Source organism: Dipodomys ordii, unplaced genomic scaffold, assembly GCF_000151885.1.
Source record: "Dipodomys ordii isolate 6190 unplaced genomic scaffold, Dord_2.0 Scaffold52, whole genome shotgun sequence".
NCBI classification, from domain to species: Eukaryota; Metazoa; Chordata; class Mammalia; order Rodentia; family Heteromyidae; genus Dipodomys; species Dipodomys ordii.
Window position 1 is genome coordinate 4,787,025 of NW_012267268.1, and position 19,226 is coordinate 4,806,250.

The 19,226-nt window shown below is 41.4% G+C and overlaps 1 protein-coding gene across 2 annotated transcripts in view; it reads right to left on the reverse strand.

Moving 5' to 3' along the window:
- Positions 1-280: 280 nt before the first annotated feature.
- Positions 281-19,226, reverse strand: part of LOC105988939 (chromosome unknown open reading frame, human C2orf76) — a 58,035-nt gene continuing 39,089 nt past the window's right edge. For both annotated transcript variants that reach the window (XM_013020718.1, XM_013020719.1), the window contains exons 5-7: positions 16,782-16,819; positions 10,816-10,897; positions 281-439 (exon numbers count right to left, since the gene is read on the reverse strand). In XM_013020718.1, coding sequence (XP_012876172.1) covers positions 363-439; positions 10,816-10,897; positions 16,782-16,819 — 197 coding nt within the window. In that variant the 3' untranslated portion in view covers positions 281-362. The remainder of the gene's footprint in view (positions 440-10,815; positions 10,898-16,781; positions 16,820-19,226) is intronic.

Below are 19,226 nucleotides of genomic sequence, written 5' to 3' on the forward strand. Positions count from 1 at the left end.
GTTCAAAAACAAATGTACTCTTTACCTGACTTATATAACTATAACCCCTCTTCACATCACCTTTTATAATAACAATTTAAAAAATTTTTTACAAGAACCCAACATGGAAATTACCAACATAATCCTCAATTTGACACAACACATTATGATTTTTGAATACAAATCTTTTGTTTACAAAAATCAATGTTTTTCTCATATTAGTTCTCAACAAGGAAGGCAGAAAGGAAGAGAAGGAGAGAGGGATGAAGGGACCTTTAGAGAAAGAAACATAAGGCAAGGATTAATGTGTTCAGATTTATTTGTCAATTCAGGTATAAAGAGCTTAGCGTAGGTATGCAAAAAGGAAGCCCCAGAGACACCTTTCACCAGGATAAGATGGGATTAACTTTGTACTTCCTATAATCTTCTTCACAGAAGAATGCAATTTCAGTTTCATTGGCTGAAAAAGAAGAAAAACAGAATGGAAAACAGGTTTTAATGTAAAACTAAATTTTAAACAAGTATTGAGATCTGCATTTGATTTTTAGACTAACTAAATTGTAAGGTCTACTCCTGGATGGTGAGCAGACCCCACCCAGTACCTGTGTTACCTAGGCAACTGGGACACCTGGAAGAGGTCACATTCGATCCGCTGAGGTCACATCTGGATCTGATGTGGCCACACCTTTCTCCCACCTAGTCCCACCTCCTCTTACCTGGTCCCACCTCTCTTTACCTGGCCCTACCCTAGATAAGGCCTAGCCCAGGGCCAGATGTCCTCTTTGCCAGCGGCATGGAGTGCCAACCTGGCCTGGTCCCAGCAGGTCTACTGAATAAACCTACCCCTTACCTAAATACCACGTGCCTGGTGTGGTTCTTACTCAGCTACCTCTCTTTAAAAACCTAACATAAATGTTTAGATGCCAAAAATGAAAAAGATGAGTCAGTCTTTGGTTTGCCCAATACCTTTAATCACATCAACCAGAAACTTCAGGTATGGTTAGAGGAGTATAAAATCCAAATAACTTAAAAGGAAAACCAATACTTTTACCCCCCCCACCCCTGTACAAGAATGGTCAAGATTTTCAGGAAATCCCAACCTTGCTCATTTAGCATCCTCTGCACAGTTCTAGAAAATAAAAAACCTTCATCTTTTCAAATATGCTACTCAGTTCCTGAAAGGGGGGGGCACACTTCCCCCCACCCTGAAAATGAGCCTGTAGGTATAATAATTTAATACTTAAAGGATCAGTAGAATATTTTACAGATCACTTTACATTCTCCCTCATGACCCATCAAAATATGTGTCTGAAGAAGTTAATTTTTTGCCCTGCTTATGATTAATTCATGAGGCTTCAACAATATGCAAAGTGAAAGACACAAATTGGCTTCTACTGCAATACCTTCAAATGCCTCTAATTATTCACAGGGGAAATGGCTCAGCTAAAGGACCCACAAAGGTTCAGAGCAGTCACAGTTCTTTCAACCTAGCAGGTCAAGGACTCCGTATTCTAAAGCAGTAAGTCAGCAACATTATTAATTCAGACTGGAGACAAGCCCTGATGGAAAGCCTTCCAATTATTAAACATGCGATTCTTTTAGGTGGCATGCCAACAAGTTCCACACTGGTTTTTTAAATTAAACCAGAAGTTAATACAGTCTGCTTGGCTTTCACAGAAAGAGCAAAAGGGCCTTCAGAAATCTTGAGGAGAAAACAGACAAGATTATTTGTAATGAATACTGAGTGCTCAATTAACATAGACTCTAAAAACAGCAAAACTCTTCAAGTCAGATAAACAGGATAATAAGAGTGCCACGGATTACAGCTGGTCTGTAATTTCTAGCCTTAATCTCATCATTAGAATTTATCACAAAAGGATGAAAGAGATTAGCATGACATTTCATTAAAATGGTTTTGCTGTTTGCAAAAATATCAAGTAGAATATCTCTGCCATATGCTATTGTGCTTACTACAGAAAACAAACAAGTGTTGAGAGAAGGAAATAAATCACTCAGACTCGCAGATGCTCCCTGAAGTCCTACTATGTCCTCTAGATGAAATTTAATCTAAGCACATGAAAATCAGACCACATGCTCTCCAGAGACATAGCAGCAAGGAAGGAACTGGAAATCTAGGAGGGGCTGGGGCAGAGGCAGAAGCAAACTGGGCAAATAGGGGCTAGTTAGTTAAGAAATCAAATTTCAAAGACTCACTAAGAGGCACCATCTTTGGATCAGTAACATGTTAAAAGGGACTTCAGAAAACAGGTTATTCAAAGGTAAGATTATTTGGAGATCTATGCTTTTAACAACAACAAAAAAAGCTCCTGGGGTTTTCTTTTTGAAGAGAAGTGTGTTCAGAGGCAGACCTACATCATTGCAAGTGACTGTAGCCATCTTACAATAAAGAAGGAGCCAAAGGCCCCTGCTAATAATCACAGAACAATGCTTCACCTCTGATGTGCTATTTACCTATGGAACATTCCCAAGTCTTTCCACCCTGCACTGTACTCAAGGCAGGCTATGTGTAATTACCACGTCCATTTACTGCAGTTGACATTTCTCTGTACCTCCTTTAAGAAGTATTAGCTTCTTGCATGCAGCTCAGACAGGACATAGGGAGCTTTCTCTACAGAGATGGAAGGCAAGCACTAACGAAGCCGTTTGTTTTTCATGAGTCCAAGTCTAATTAACTTAGAGAGAAACTCATTATTTATAAAGTACAGATGCCATCTCCCAGAGGTTCAAAATAACATCATCTAGGGTAAAGATTTTATTTTCAGATTATTGAATTTTTAAAAGGAAAACTAGATTGACACATGAGTTAAAGCCTAAAATACTTCAAAATCAAACAAAAAACACTTTACTCTTAACAAAAAAAAGCACACAAATTATGTTACTCTGAACATTCAAAAGTAATACATGTAATGGATTTTAAACTTTAGTAATCATCTTCAAATGGTAGTTTTCTTTAAAAAAACTATAAAACTGTTGAAAATGTTTTAGAAAATAATGTCATAGACATATATTAAAAATTGACTTACCAATTTATTTTTATTTAATTATATGCTTGTTTTTAATTAACTTTTCTTTTTGTTGGTACTAGGGATAGACCACAGAGCCTCCCACTTCCTAGATAGGCACTCTACCACTTGAGTCAGGTTGCCAGTCCTTTTGCTTTTCATTTATTTTTTAGATATGGTATTGCACTAACCTTTCTTTTCTTTTTTTTTTTTTGTCGGTCGTGGGGCCTCAACTCTGGGCCTGGGCACTGTCCCTCAGCTCTTCAGCTCAAGGCCAACACTCTACCACTTGAGCCACAGCACCACTTCCGGCTTTTTCTGCTTATGTGGTGCTAAGGAATTGAACCCAGGGCTTCATGCATGCCAGGCAAGCACTCTACCACTGAGCCACCTTCCCAGCCTCTGCACTAACTTTTCCTTGGACCACGATTCTTCTTCCAAATAGCTGGGACCACAGGCATGCAACACCACGCTTGGCCTGACTTGCAAACTTAAGGGGAGACAAATTACAAATGATTTTTCAGACCTGTGTATAATCACTCTTTTCATCATTATCCCCTAAACTCCCGCTGCCTAGATTCTATTTAAATGGCTCCTTTAATGGAAGCTGGGAAAGAGCCCCCAGGAAGTCTGCTTCATGCATGCTGTCCCCAGGGCACCTGGCTTTAAATTAAATGTGCTGCAGGCGGGAGTGTAGCCAGGTGCAGAGCAGAGAGCCTTGCCCTGGAAATCGGAAGTGAATGTGCAATCTAAAATCCAATAACACACCACCACCTCATCCTTTCATCTTACTATCAAATGAAATCAAGTAGGAGCTCTCCAAACACATTTGTGAATCATTTTCATAGTGACATTCCTGTTTAAGGAACACAGCCAGGGTTTTTAAACTTAAGAATTGTATAACACTTCCAGACAGGTAAGACTCGTGGGCACACCTTTAACAGAAAAAAAAAATTAAAGTTTTAAAATTTTATTTCAAACCATCATTAGTATACTAATGATGGTTTGAAATAAAATTTTAAAACTTTAAATCTAATTTTCACTGTGGAATTCCAAGAAAAATTAAATGCAATGGACTTAAACTCCCTCCCTGACATCTCAACAAATGTATCATCTGTCCATGGGGCCTCACTGTGCGCTGCCCATGTCCCCTACCTCATGCTTGGTGGCACCAACCCTGTGGTTTGGTGAAAGGAGACATGTTATGTGCATTGGCTTTGTGGGTCAACCAGCAAAGGCTGTCAAGTGGCAATAACTGGATTTGTTTTTTAATGCATGAAGGGTGTGGTGTGGTTTATGAACAATATGAAATCAAAACACGGTTTTGCCCTCTCTCCTGCTTTGGGAAAACATCCTATCTCAAATTTCACAGCCATTCGGAGCCTAGCTCTCAGATGAGTTTGCCTCAGTTTTCACCAACGGAGGCTGAAAGACAAAGAAGCCTCAAATGCTGTGGGTTTGCCTTTGTTTGGGTTCCTTTTTTTTTTTTTTTAAATCAGAGTCTCACTATGTGGCCCACTTTAGCCTGGAATTTACAATCCCTGTTCTCCAGCCTCTTGCGTGCTCATAATGTCCAATATTCAAGTACTGTGCTTTTCACATCAGACTTCCAATGTCTTCTTTGGATTAGCTGTTTAGGGGAGCTGGAAGAAAAGATTATAAACCATAAATATTTGTTTTAAAAACCTGACCTTTTCTAGACTAAGTACATACCTGTAATTTCTAGGTGAGGGAAGGAAAAAAGGATGAAAAAGGGGAGAATGGAATCTGCTTTGCTGTCATAACTCAATGTTGCTCCCATAGCTAGGCCCTCCCCACCCCCCAGAGGAGGGAGACCTTCCCAGTCCAGTCTCCAGCCCAGAAATCTTAATCAAAATGTGAAAGCGCACTCCCTATCCTCGCAGATGACAGGCACTAGAATACCTCAAAGCACACTATTCCTGGCAAAGCAAGGGACTTGCTCAAACAATAGGTTCCCAGAGCCAGGCCTGCACCATAAACTCATGAAACTCTTTGAACCCTCCAGCTACCTGTGACTCTATCCCCCCCCAAGACCCTATTTAAAGTCCCTCCACCCCTCCCCTCATTACACCTCCTGTGTCTCCTCACTCTCCTCTGGTCATGTCTCTCTTCAACTTTGATCTGGTTGGCTGAGGTTGATGTCTTTGTCTGCCTTGATTCTTCTTGCCTCTTGAATCCGTCCTTTTCCCTAACAGTGACAATGATGAAGACGCATTGCACTCATAAACTGATTTGTGTAACAGTGACCCCTTAGTATGGCTACTTAAAGAAAATTAAAATGTAATTTAAAATAAGGAAGAAAAATAATATACATTGGAATATTACTCAGCCACAAAAATGGATGAAATACTGTCATTTGTGGCAACATGGATGGAATGGGAGGATGCAGAAGGAAATAAGCCAAACAGAAAGATAACTACTGCATGTTTTCAATCATATATGGAAGCTATGTTGTTTCCATACAAGTAGAGAATAAAATAGGGTTACAAAAAGGGATGGAGAGGTATAAGAAAGGTAGATACGGAAGTGGCGCTGTAGCTCAAGTGGTAGAGCGCTCGCCTTGAGCTGAAGAGCTGAAGGACAGCGCCCAGGCCCAGAGTTCAAGCCCCATGACCAACAAAAACAAAAAAAAAAGAAAGGTAGATACTGGTCAGTGGTTAAAGATTACATTTAGGTAATAAGTTCTGGAGTTTTATGGAAAAGTAGCATGACTACAGTTACAAAATTTATTGTATATATCAAAATGGCTAGAAGAAAGGGATTTCAAGCCAGGTGCTGGTGGCTCACGCCTGTAATCCTAGCTACTCAGGAGACTGAGATCTGAGGATCACCGTTCAAAGCCAGCCCGGGCAGGAAAAGTCCATGAAACTTTTTTTTTTTTTTTGGTCAGTCGTGGGGCTTGAACTCTGAGCCTGGGCGCTGTCCCTCAGCTCTTCAGCTCAAGGCGAGCGCTCTACCATTTGAGCTACAGCGCCACTTCCATTTTTCTGGTGGTTTATTGGAGATAGGAGTCTCACGGTCTCTCCTGCCCGGGCTGGCTTTGAACCGTGATCCTCAGATCTCAGCCTCCTGAGTAGCTAGGATTACAGGCGTGAGCCACCAGAGCCCGGCAATCCATGAAACTCTTATCTCCAATAAACCACTAGAAAACTGGAAGTGGCACTGTGGCTCAAGTGGTAGATTACGTGCTCACTTTGCGCTGAAGAGCGCAGGGACAGGGCCCAAGCACAGAGTTCAAGCCCCATGACCAACCAAAAAAGAAAAAAAAAGAAAAGGATTTCAGTGCTCCCAACACAAAGTAACAAATGCTTAAAGCGATTAAGACACATTAAATACCCCTACTTTGATCATTATACATGATGTGTGTGTGTGTGTGTGTGTGTGTGTGTGTATCTGTGCAGCTCAGTGTAGATTGCTTCCCTAATGTATATAAGGCCCTGGGTTCAATCCCCAGCACTACAATAATAGTAATAACAACAACAATCTCTGAGGGTGCATTCTAACTCCTATTTTGGAAGCCCTCCATTCCCTGGACTGCCACATGTCCCCAGCACCCAGATTGTCACTATGTTAAGGTGAAGAGAGTGTCACTACCATGATACTCTGTCAGAGGGAAACATGCCTGCTGCTAGACATTTCTACCCCCAAAAGAGATCAAGAAAATCTAAACCTTAAAGAAACATAAACACAAAAGCATCTTAATAAGAGGTGCTAGAGAATTCTAGCACCTCAGTGCTAGCAGCCTCAGTGGGGGAGAGAGAGCCAGAGAGGTCCACAGCACTGATATTAGGTTCTGGTGGAGGCAGATGGCAGAAGCGACACAGAAGAAAATAAACCACAAGGAAGTTTTGGAATTATTACAAGATCTCTCTTGACAAGAACTCTTCTCTCAGATAAACACTTCTAGTGTAGTCTACTGTAACTTAAACTATTTCCAATAAAACAACTAGTGTTGGAGAGTCAACAAGCCACAATTCTTTCTTAAATCAGAGCAATTCGAAAGATAATGGTAGCAAGGGAAATAGCAAAATAAAAGACATAAAATACCACTGAAAACAACACTTACATGCAAATTTATTACTTAGGAGACCAAGCCTATAAGCCATAATCATTAAGAGTAATGGGGGATAAAAAGCCTTTAAATTGTAAATAATATCTCCTGGCAAAATCTTCCTTTTACTTTCAGAAAGCAAATCTATTTTGCTTCTATTTATTTAGCACTGAGTCCACAATAAAATCTTGGGCTGACACCAGGAGTGTGGGTAAAAGGCCAGAACATGAACTAACTGGTGGTCACTCTGTGGGCAGAGGGTCTCCAGAAAGCTTCCATGTTTTCCCTCCAATCTTCCCTTTCCTTCCACCACTCCTGCAGAAATATCACAATGATAAATCTCTTACACTGGCATTATTCCCATGGCAACGGACAGAGAAAGCAGAGGGCCAGCTCTGCAGCAAGATCAAATGGTGAGAGAGAACTTGAGGGTTTTCTGTGGAGCCTCTTGCAACCTCACTATATGTAGTGTGGAAGGAAGGGAAAGTTCCCCAGAAAAATCATACACTTCAAGCATGGTTTTGACAACTTGACTCCTCCCAGATACAACCTCAGCTTCCTCCCCAAAGCACAGCAACACCCTGATCACAGCAACACCCCGACCAACCTGGGACCAGTGGAGAACCCACGAAAATAATCAGACTCTGATCACAGTTCTATGGGTGTTAAAACAAGCATGACAGAGAGGGATTTGGTTCTCACCTTTACACAGGTTGTTACAAAAGTCAGTCTGAAATTGATGCACAGGGAAACCAAGTTTGGGTCATACTCAATTTAGAATACACAGAAACTGCCTCATTCAGACAGGTGTTCAAATAAAACATGTGTTGTTCTCTGTGTGTGTTCTACAACCTCTGCTCTTCTACTCAACCCTTTCTCAACTTCACCCACAGCATGACAGCAACTTTCTCAAACAGGTTTCATTGCTCCCATTCTGATAATGATGATGATAATAGCAATAATAATAATTAACAATAATAAACAGGTGGCTCATGGAAGATCACAAAGCAAGCAAAATGTACAGACCTCAAACCAATTTTCTCTATAGTGATTTATTTTTAAAAAAAGATCCTTAATTACAAAGAATGAATGTAAACTAGAAAAATCTTAATCACACAAGAATAACTAGATAATACAGGGGGAAAAGGGAAAAACTCAATTACTGACTATACCAATACCCAGAGAAAGCATTTCTAGAACATTAGTACATGATCTCTTCTCCATATACACCTACAAATACATAAACCTGTACACTTTTAAATGATAATGGGATCACTCCAGATGTATTGCTACTCAGTAAATAGCCATGTTAGTGATTCATGAACAGGAAAGGAAAGAAAGAAAGAACCATCTGGCTGGGAAGGTGGCTCAGTGGTAGAGCGCTTGCCTTGCATGCATGAGGCCCTGGGTTCGATTCCTCAGCACCACATAAGCAGAAAAAAAAAGCCAGAAGTGGGGCTATGGCTCAAGTGATAGAGCGCTAGACTTGAGCTGAAGAGCTGAGGGACAGCGCCCAGGCCCAGAGTTCAGGTCCACGACTGGACCCCCCCCCCAAAAAAAAGAAAGAAAGAAAGAACCATCCCCTCACCACCACCACCACCTCTCCCCCGGTCCCACACCCCAACTGCATACAGCAGCATGCTCCTGCTGGCTTAGGGGAAGACATGACAGAGTTAACTATGGATGGACAAAGGCAGTGTACACTCCAACTTTGTCACAAGACAGCATCTGTTCCTAAGTACCACGAACACCTTTGGAGACAGACCTCTACTCATATTCATAAATTGCTAATCTTGTAATTATTGCTGCTTCCCCAAGGTCGCCCAGAGGCCAAACTGGGTTGTGGAAATGCTCCTGCTGTCGGCTATAATTCTTAACCACCACACTGGGTTTCATAAAGTAGTTTCTACTTCTATGTGCATTTCTCCCGCTGTAAGTGGGGAGGAACTATTTTTTCATATATGTTAGCTATTCCTTCTAAGAGTAGAATTTCTTGGGGTTTTTTTCATGCTAGTTATAAGAATTGTTTATAAAGACAGGCTAGCAACATTTTATGTGTCATTTACACTGCACATATTTCTCCAGTTTTTTATTTCTCCTTAGCGCTGTCTATACTTTCTAGGACTCAATCTATCACTTTCCCCTTCCATGGCATTGGCCTGCTTTTGAGGTCATGCGTCATAAGCTTTCCCCCAGGATTATGAAGTTTTTGAGCTACAGTTGATATTTATTTATGTATTGATTGCATTACATGCATTTAATCTACATAGAATTCATTTTTGAATAAAGATAAAAACTTGAAATGTATTTCCCTGACTGCTTTGGCAATTGGGGCCTGATGTGATTTTTCTAATTCATTTGTTCTCCATCAATTAGAGATACCACTGCTATCACCTTATAAAATACTTCCTTTCAGTTTTGTTTGCTTTGTATTTTCTAGTCCCCTCATGAAGCTGTCAGTTTCCATATCAATAACAGTCTATTATATTCACTATACCTTATAGTGTGACAAAAAGCCAGACTACCTGTATGCCACATGCTCAAAAAGACAGGTGCACCTGCCACAGTAATAGTACCCAAAGAAACAAATGCCCTGTTAAAGACTATTTTTCACATAACCATCAGCCTTATGTATTCAGAATAAGAAAAGATTCTAATCCTGGCCAAGAATGTTGACTTAACCCAGAAAACCACCTGTGATTTCAAAACTTGTTATTTTAAATCCTACCTAAATGGAAAGATCCCTGTCAGGAATTCATGCTAAGTCACATAAATCATTCAATGAATTCCTGACACATGTGATTAGAGTAATTCAGAACATCCACCAAAAAAAAAAGTATAGCTTCCCCAATGTGGGCCTCACATAGAGAATTCCTCATGCAGCATGCACAGAGGATTATGAAGTGTGACTGTGACACTCCACTGTAGCCACTGGCAACAGAGGTGTGACTGAGGTACAGTGAACTCCTGGTTAATCCTCACTCTTCATTGCCTGGCCTGCTTTAGGTACATGAAGAAGAAGAATAGTGACATCTAATGGCCACAAGACATGTCACTAACATTTCTGTTCTAGTTCTATATTCTATTCTATTTCTTTTCTCTGTTCTATTTCTATTTCAATAAAATAGAACAATATACACATTCCAGGTTGAAAGACAAAGTCGGACAATTCTTCAGTTGTACACATTAGGTTCCTATTATAAATTCTATGCCTGGGTCAGCCATGAGTGACTTGGATGCCTATCAGAAACCTCGCAGCAGGGCTGGGAATGTGGCCTAGTGGTAGAGTGCTTGCCTAGCATGTGTGAAGCTCTGGGTTTGATTCCTCTGTGCCACATAAACAGAAAAAGAAACCTCACAGCCTGTTGCAAGAATAATATCTCATTTCATTATTCAACCTTAGTTCTACTACGTTCAAGACTATGGGCTCCAGTGCCACCAATGAGAGTAAGCAATCCTGGTACTAATGGCCTGTCAATCATCTTAAATGACCCTCAGCAAAATTCTGAGCAAACTTTCTGAAAAGAACTGTTTGTATTTGGAACACTTGAAAAGTAGATCTGGTATTCTGGGTCAAATGTGAGCAAGGACAGCATTTTGAATCCCAAGCAGGACTCATAAAGGCACACAGGGAATGTTTGTGTTGCAGGGAATCACTTGATACACCCAGCCAGGCAGGGCTACACAGGTCAGGACAGCAAGTGCCCCACAGCACACTGCTTTACCAAGCCCCCCACTCACCGATGCCTGCCTCTCTCAGAGTACTGCCTTCTCTGAGCAGAAGTCGGTCATCATCCTCCAAATTCAACACGAGCTCATTCGTCTGAAAGGGAAGGAAAGCCATCAGTATTCCTGCACAGTGTATACCTGGGAATGCTGCACAGAAGCATAAGAATTGTTTCTTGGAGGTATTCAATAATCTAAGTCACATTCTACTCCCACTGTGGTAAGAAGAGGGGAAGGAAACAAATGCAGACCTACTAAGTGCATACACTGTACTGAAGAGACAATACTAACAGCATGGGCTTTGGAGAGAGACCTAGCTGGGTTCAACTCTCAAGAGCCCAGCTGTGGGCTCTCTGTAAACTGTGAAACACAGAATCCAGTTTCCTCCTCTTTAATAAAGGGGAAGAAAATCATTTTCCTCATCACCTTGTCATGAGGACATGAGATGGAAGTGGATAAACCCTCACACACAGGAAGCACATGCCTTTCCTGACCAGTTTTCACTCTAACAAATGCTAAGGTACAGGTCCAGGGTATACTGCCAGTCAGTGGGGGAGCTTAAGTTAAACCTTTACCCACTTGACTTCTGAGAGAAGCAACTTTATCTCACATAACCCAAAAGTCCACCTAGCTAAACATATTGTCCAAGCAAAGATTCACCTGTGTCATTCAATTGTACTATTTATGTCATTAGGGTGGAAGTAGATGAGTTTGCTCTCCACTTACATCTACAAATCCAATTAGGCATCATAGACATAGGAGTTTTAGGGTACCATTTGGCCACGGATAGCACATGCAAGTAACACTTAGTGGGGTACACAGAACTACTTTTCAACCAGATGTGGCTGTTCAGAGCATATGTCTTTTCTAGAAACAGAACAGAAAGGCCTCTCAGCTCCCAACTAGACCCTCTGAACCCAAAGGCCATCAGCCATGAACTTCATTTAGTCAGGAGCACAAGAACTTGTTCTTCAAAGCAATGTATTAGAAGAAAACAGAAAACCTCCTTTTTGAAAATCATCTTAGAATAGGTAGTATATACTTGTGATGTAAACATATGGACAGAGTGGAAAGTATGGCTCCTCCCAGCCCTTCTCTGCCAGCTACCTATGCTTCCTCCAAAGAACTTGTATCTACTCCTAATTCCTGCACAGCCTTCACAGGTTGTCTCTATGCACTGTGGACAGATGTGTATGGAAACATTTTCACACACCAGGATCATAGGTATGCTATGTTCTGACTCCTTTTGCTCTTAAAAACAATTTCTAATCATTCTGTCTTTTCTTTGAAAAGACATCTAGCTCAGTCCTCAGAGATGGGCACTGAGCTTCTTCCTCTCCTCTCCATAAATTATCTTGCAATGAACACCCTTGCACATATATTACATATGTACAATTCTATCCATGCTATAAATCCCTAGAAGTAAAGCTGCCAGGTCAGAGAGTTATGTGCAACTTTTATTTTGGCAGGTGTTGCCAGATAACTCTCCTGAGAAACACTTACGCAACCTATGCCTGCAGTAACTGCTTCCACACACATGCCAACAGTGAGTTAGCAAGGCTTAAATGCACATTAATTGTACTCTTAATTTACATTTATTTTCTTATGACTAAAGTGGCTTTAATTGATTTGTAGGATAACTGATCCAATGCAACTGTGTGATCTCACATAAGGACAGGTAGTATGTCTCCAGTGTCGATGGGATTACAGTGGCACACCACCACGCTCTACCACTTGAACCACATTCCCAGTTCTTCTGCTTTTAGTTTTGTTATTCTGATAAGTTTCTTCCACTTTTCTTCAGGCCAGCTATGAACCATGATCCTTTCGCCTTCACCTATCAAATAGTAGGGACTACAGGTAAGCACTGCATCACCCAGCTCAGAATTGACATTGTGATACTATCACGATACTATCCTCATTATCCCCAGCATATCTCTCTCTCCCTCTCCCTCAGCCTGTCTTTCTCTCCCTTTCCCTTTTCTTCTCTGTCTGTGTGTCTATGTGTCAGTCTCCCCCCTCCCCCCCCTCTCTCTCATTCAACTCAGGGCTTGGACACGGTCCCCGAACTCTTTTTGCTCAAGGCTAGTTCTCTACTGCTTTAAGACACAGCACCACTTCTGGTTTTGTGGTAGTTAATTGGAGATAAGAATCTCATGGACTTTCCTGCCCAGGCTGGATTTGAGCCTTAGATCTCAGCCTCCCCAGTAGTTAGGATTATAGGCACGAGCCACTGGCACCTGGCTATCTCCAGCATTTCTATTTAAGACTTATTATAACCCTCATGGGATATTTTACTCTCTTAAGTTGAAATATAATTTAACTTAGTAAAATGCATAAGTCTAAAGAGGAACTCACTTTAATGAGTCTAGACAATCACAGCTTGTAGAGTTATATTCTTAAGAGTGTTTAAGCCAGGCACCAGTGGCTCACACCTGTAATCCTAGCTACTCAGGTGGCTGAGATCTGAGGATCTTGGTTCAAAGGCAGCCCAGGCAGGAAAGTCCATGAGATTCTTATCTCCAATTAACCACCAGAAAACTGGAAGTGGTACTGTGGCTCAAGTGGTAGAGCACTAGCCCTCAGATGAAGAGCTCACAGAGAGCACCCAGGCCCAGAGTTCAAGCCCCACAACCAAGAAAACAAAAGGCAAAAACCAAAAAAAACAAGGAAAGGGAAATAAGGCTGGCAGTGGGTAGTACAGGGTGTGATAAGAACATGTGGCTAAGGTTTTCTGAGGTTTGAAGACTGTTATCTGTAAAAAGCACATGGAATTCTTTAGAAAGTTGCATAACCATCTCCAGGGGACAGAGCCCATACTTAACTGGAATAGTTAGGAATTGGGGGAAAGTTTACAACCAGAGTCCACAAATACTCTAAGTGACTAGCTCAGGGAATTCCTCCTTGAACAAATGTACTGCTCAGCTGGGGAAATAATCCTAACTCACAACGAAGTTGGCCTAACATACCCAATGGGTGGGCAGCTGTGGATTCAACCATTTATGGATTGAAAACACTATCAGTCATATGCTGGTTCTCTCTGTATGGCATATGTAAAGATCTTTGTCTCTTGTTATTACTCCCTAAATGATAAAGTACAATGACTATTTTGATAATATTTATACTGTCTTAGGCATTGCAAGTAATCTAAAAATAATTCAAAGCACTCTGTCTGTCTGTCTGTCTATCTGTCTGTCTGTCTGTCTGTCTGTCTGTCTCTCTCTCTCTCTCTCTCTCTCTCTCTCTCAAACCTTTCTATCTCAAGGACTTGAGGATCTTTGGATTTTGATGTCCAAATGGATCCTAGAACCAATCTGAAGCAAGGACTATATTTCATGTTTTCCATGTTTTGGGAACAAGGTTGAAAACATTCTTGGCCTTAAGAAGTAAAAAACTAGCCGGGCGCTGGTGGCTCACGCCTGTAATCCTAGCTACTCAGGAGGCTGAGATCTGAGGATCACGGTTCAAAGCCAGCCCGGGCAGGAGAGACCGTGAGACTCCTATCTCCAATAAACCACCAGAAAACCGGAAGTGGCGCTGTAGCTCAAGTGGTAGAGCGCTCGCCTTGAGCTGAAGAGCTGAGGGACAGTGCCCAGGCCCAGAGTTCAAGCCCCCCGACTGACAAAAATGAAAGGAAACCTATGGGGCTGGGAAGGTGGCTCAGTGGTAGAGCGCTTGCCTTGCATGCTTGAGGCCCTGGGTTCGATTCCTCAGCACCACATAAGCAAAAAGCTGGAAGTGGTGCTGTGTAGCTCAAGTGGTAGAGTGCTAGCCTTGAGCTGAAGAGCTGAGGGACAGTGCCCAGGCCCAGAGTTCAGGCCCCACAACTGGACCCAAAAAATAATAATAATAGTAATAAAAAAAATAAAGAAGTAAAAAACTGGATGAAGTCTGTGGTCAGATGTAGTGGTGGAAAGTTCTAGTACCATAAATGGGGCAGAAGACACTGTGTGTCCCTCAGACACATGTAAAGACGACATTTTGAGGTATCTGACAATGGGTATTATCAAATTTTCATATATGAAAGTCCCTATAAAGTTACCAATCCCCCTGCCATTTTTTTATGATCTAGGACATATATTCACCTGAAAGCTGATTGAGTTTATGAGTACAACTACACCTAGACACAAAGATGAGTATTAGTGACCCTAAGAGTTAAAAGTAAGATTAGGTCCTGACTCCTGACAGCTTCATGTAACTGAGTGAGCATACTGCTTCAACAAAAAGTCCATGCTGGGACTAAACAAGAGGCAAATCTTCTACTGTGATCTCATCAAAACATTACTATAGGAAGAAACAGAGGGGCTGGGAAGGTGGCTCAGTGGTACAGTGCTTGCCTTGTATATATGAGGCCCTGGGTTCGATTCCTCAGCACCACATAAGCAGAAAAAGCTGGAAGTGGTGCTGTGCCTCAAATGGTAGAGTACTGGCCTCAAATGGTAGAGTACTGGGGAGGAGGAGGAGGAAGAGGAGGAGGAGGAGGAGGCGGCAGAGGGGAGGAACAGAGGTGTGAGTACAGGACTGAAAATCCCTTTAGAACTCACTGTATTCTATGACCTGGGGAATAAGCTGGACTTCCCTTACAATGGATCATCTACCTCTAATTGCTTCTGGGATGTCATTAAGCAGAGAGACTAGACTGCCAAGTAATAAATGGCTTCTTTTATATGTGACCCAAGCTTCCTTATTTTATATAAATATGTTAGATATTTTAAAAGTACACCATATACTACCTTGTGTGTGTGTGTGTGTGTGTGTCTGTCTGTCTGTCTGTCGGTCGGTCGTGGGGCTTGAACTCTGGGCCTGGGCACTATCGCTCGGCTCTGATTCAGCTCAAGGTGAGTGCTCTACCACTTGAGCCACAGCAACACTTCCGGTTTTCTGGTGGTTTGTTGGAGATAAGAGTCTCTTGGGCTGGGAAGGTGGCTCAGTGGTAGAGTGCTTTGCCTTGCATGCAACGAGGCCCTGGGTTCAATTCCTCAGCACCACATAAGCAGAAAAAGCTGAAGTGGCACTGTGACTCAAGTGGTAGAGCACTAGCCTTGAGCTGAAGAGCTCAGGGACAGTGCCCAGGCCCAGAGTTCAGGCCACAAGACCAAAAACAACAACAACAAAAACAGAGTCTCATGAAGTTTTCTGCCGGCTGGCTTTGAACCGCAATCTTCAGATCTCAGCCTCCTGAGTAGCTAGGATTACAGGCGTGAGCCACGGGCGCCCAGCTACACTACCTTTTGAAAGGATCTGCTACTAATAGATATATGTGACTTGGCTTTTTTAATTTAATGGGAAAGGAAGGCTAAAGAAAGGAAACCTAAGCCGGGCGCTGGTGGCTCATGCCTGTAATCCTAGCTACTCAGGAGGCTGAGATCTGAGGATCGCGGTTCAAAGCCAGCCCGGGCAGGAGAGACCGTGAGACTCCTATCTCCAATAAACCACCAGAAAACCGGAAGTGGCGCTGTAGCTCAAGTGGTAGAGCGCTCGCCTTGAGCTGAAGAGCTGAGGGACAGCGCCCAGGCCCAGAGTTCAAGCCCCCCGACTGACAAAAATGAAAGGAAACCTATGGGGCTGGGAAGGTGGCTCAGTGGTAGAGCGCTTGCCTTGCATGCTTGAGGCCCTGGGTTCGATTCCTCAGCACCACATAAGCAAAAAGCTGGAAGTGGTGCTGTGGCTCGAGTGGTAGTGCCCTAGCCTTGAGCTGAAGAGCTGAGGGACAGCACCCAGGCCCAGAGTTCAGGCCCCACGACCGGACCCCAAAAAAAAGAAAGGAAACCTACAAAATGATAATGATTTAAATACAAAATATACATGTGTTCACTCACTCCTCAGTTCAACTAATGCTGAGTCCTACTATAAGCCACATACTGCACACATGGAACATACCTGACTTATTTCAAAACCATTATTTGTATACATGTTAATTGTACTGCATAAGTTTCGTTTTTTTAACATTCTTAGACATGTTTATAATGCTGTTTGCATACCTTTGATTTATGTGCTTGATGCATAATCTTTAGCTTATCTGAAAAAAAACAACAAATTGTCTATTTACACAGATTATTCTAATAGTTTTGGGGGTTTTGTACTGGTTCTGGGGCTATCCCTGAGCTTTGTTGCTCAAGGCTAGTGTTCTACCACTTGAGTCACAGCTCTACTTCTAGCTTTTTGGTGGTTAATTGGAGGTAAGAGTCTCACAGATTTTCCTACTCATGCTATTGAGTAGAATTACAGGCATGAACCACCAGCACCCACTTCTAATACTTCTTTTGAAGCTGCTAGAGGTGTTGCTAAGTGGTAGATCACTTGCCTGGCATATTGGAAGCTCTGTGTACAATCCCCAGCTCCAGGAGAGAAAAAAAAAAAACCCACACACAGATAAAAGTACAAAGATGCTTTAAAGCTTCGTACTTTGCCACACAACAATGGTGTTTCACATATAAAGTCAACTCAGCCCCTTTGACCTTAGAAGAAAAACAAATCCCATGACTATTTCATCTTTTAAGAGTCATTATTAAGGCTAAATTCACAAATATGAAAAATAATACATATATCCTAAATTGAGGCAGGCATTAACCACAGCAGTTCAAAAACACACATACTCTCAGGGCAGGCATAGCATTCTGTATCACTGGCAGAAGTCAAACATTGTCTGGAATGGCTGGTAATCACACAGCTGCTGCTCCACGAGCACAGGATCCACTTTCTGCTTTCACACACTGCACAGGCAGACTCTGCCCAAGGCGCTTTGTTCAACCCCAGCCTCATTCCTTAATCTGCTTACTCTGAAGTCAGGTCGTACTGTGCTTTTACAATAGGCAATTTCTTCACACTTGGGTAAAATTCTGACTGCAACCATCAGTCCCTAATTATATAGTAGATATAGCCATTCAATAGGCTTAAATTCCTGAAGTTTCCAGTTCCCAACTCTGTTTTATTTAACCATTCCATTATTCTATTGTGAGTACAGCATATTATTACATCTCAGTAGGCTGGAAAGTACAATTCATTTCTATTGCTCATGCTGTCACAAGGAATTTCAGTGGTGGTAGGAAATGAGCCATTTAAAAAACAGACTTCAATTTGATGGTGTTGCCATAATACTCCAAGAATAGGGTATACATCTCCCAGTGAAGAACTGGCATTCTCAAATACCCACGATTTAAGCAGTCAACCTACAGCTATACATTACTAGTGTTTTCTTTTCCTTCTATTTTTTCATTAGTATACATTAGTTATGGGGGGGGGGATTTCATTTGACATTTCCATACATTTACAATGCATCCAGTCAGTCTCACACACACCCCAATTTCTCTCTCCTTATTAGGATAATTTCAACATGTTTCATTGTTCTATTTTCATAGATGCAAACCATCTACTTCCACTGAGTGTATCCTTTTTCATTCTTTTCCAAGTGCTTTCTATTGAGATTTTCAGTACAAGGTCAGCACCCTCAGGACTACAGCTCTACATTCTTAATAAATACAAGAAAAAAATGCTTCTTAGGAATGTAACTATGCTACAAGTGTTAAAACTCAATTTACATTGAAGGAATAAAATAAACAATATAAACAAAATAAAACAATGTTACCATTAGATTCTCTATTATTCTGAGTAACCATTACACTTTTCTTGCTACATGTGTGTTTCCAGTTATTATCTGAGTTAGGTTAGAGAAACCAACAACTTTTTTTTTTTTTAAATAAAAGGAGCTCAAGCCAGGCGCCAGTGGCTCACACCTGTAATCCTAGGAGTTTGAGATCTGAGGATCACGGTTCAAAGCCAGCCTGGGCAGGAAACTTTGTGAGACTCTTATCTCCAATAAACCACCAGAAAACTGGAAGTAGCACTGTGGCTCAAGTATAGAGACAGCACCCAAGCTCAGAGTTCAAGTCCCATAACTGATTAAAAAAAAAAAAAGAACTCAAAGTCTGTTAAAATCAACTTGAAAACTGTACTTTGACTTTTTAAATATTAATCACAGCCTACATATTTTAAATAAGTCTTTTAATGAGAAATAACTTTGCTTTGAGAGATTTGGCAAGTTCATAACAAGACTATGTTATTTTACTTTTAACAGAAAAAGAAATACTCTGAACAGATATTTCACCAGATTGTTCTCTCTGACACAAATTGGTGAAATCCAAGAAGAGGGAATGCAGAAAAATGATAAGCTAGCAGAAAGTGTTGTATTTTATATATCTTTTGTGGTTGTATAATCTCCTTTGCTTATTTTGACTTCTTAAAAAATACTCTTTATTAACAAAGCACTATCTATGGGTATTGTTTCCTTAATGAAATATCCTTGAGGAAAGAACTTTATAAAAATAGTATCTTGGGCTGGGAAGGTGGCTCAGTGATAGAGCACTTGCCTTGCATGCTCAAGGCCCTGGGTTCGATTCCTCAGCACCACATAAGCAAAAAGAAAAAAG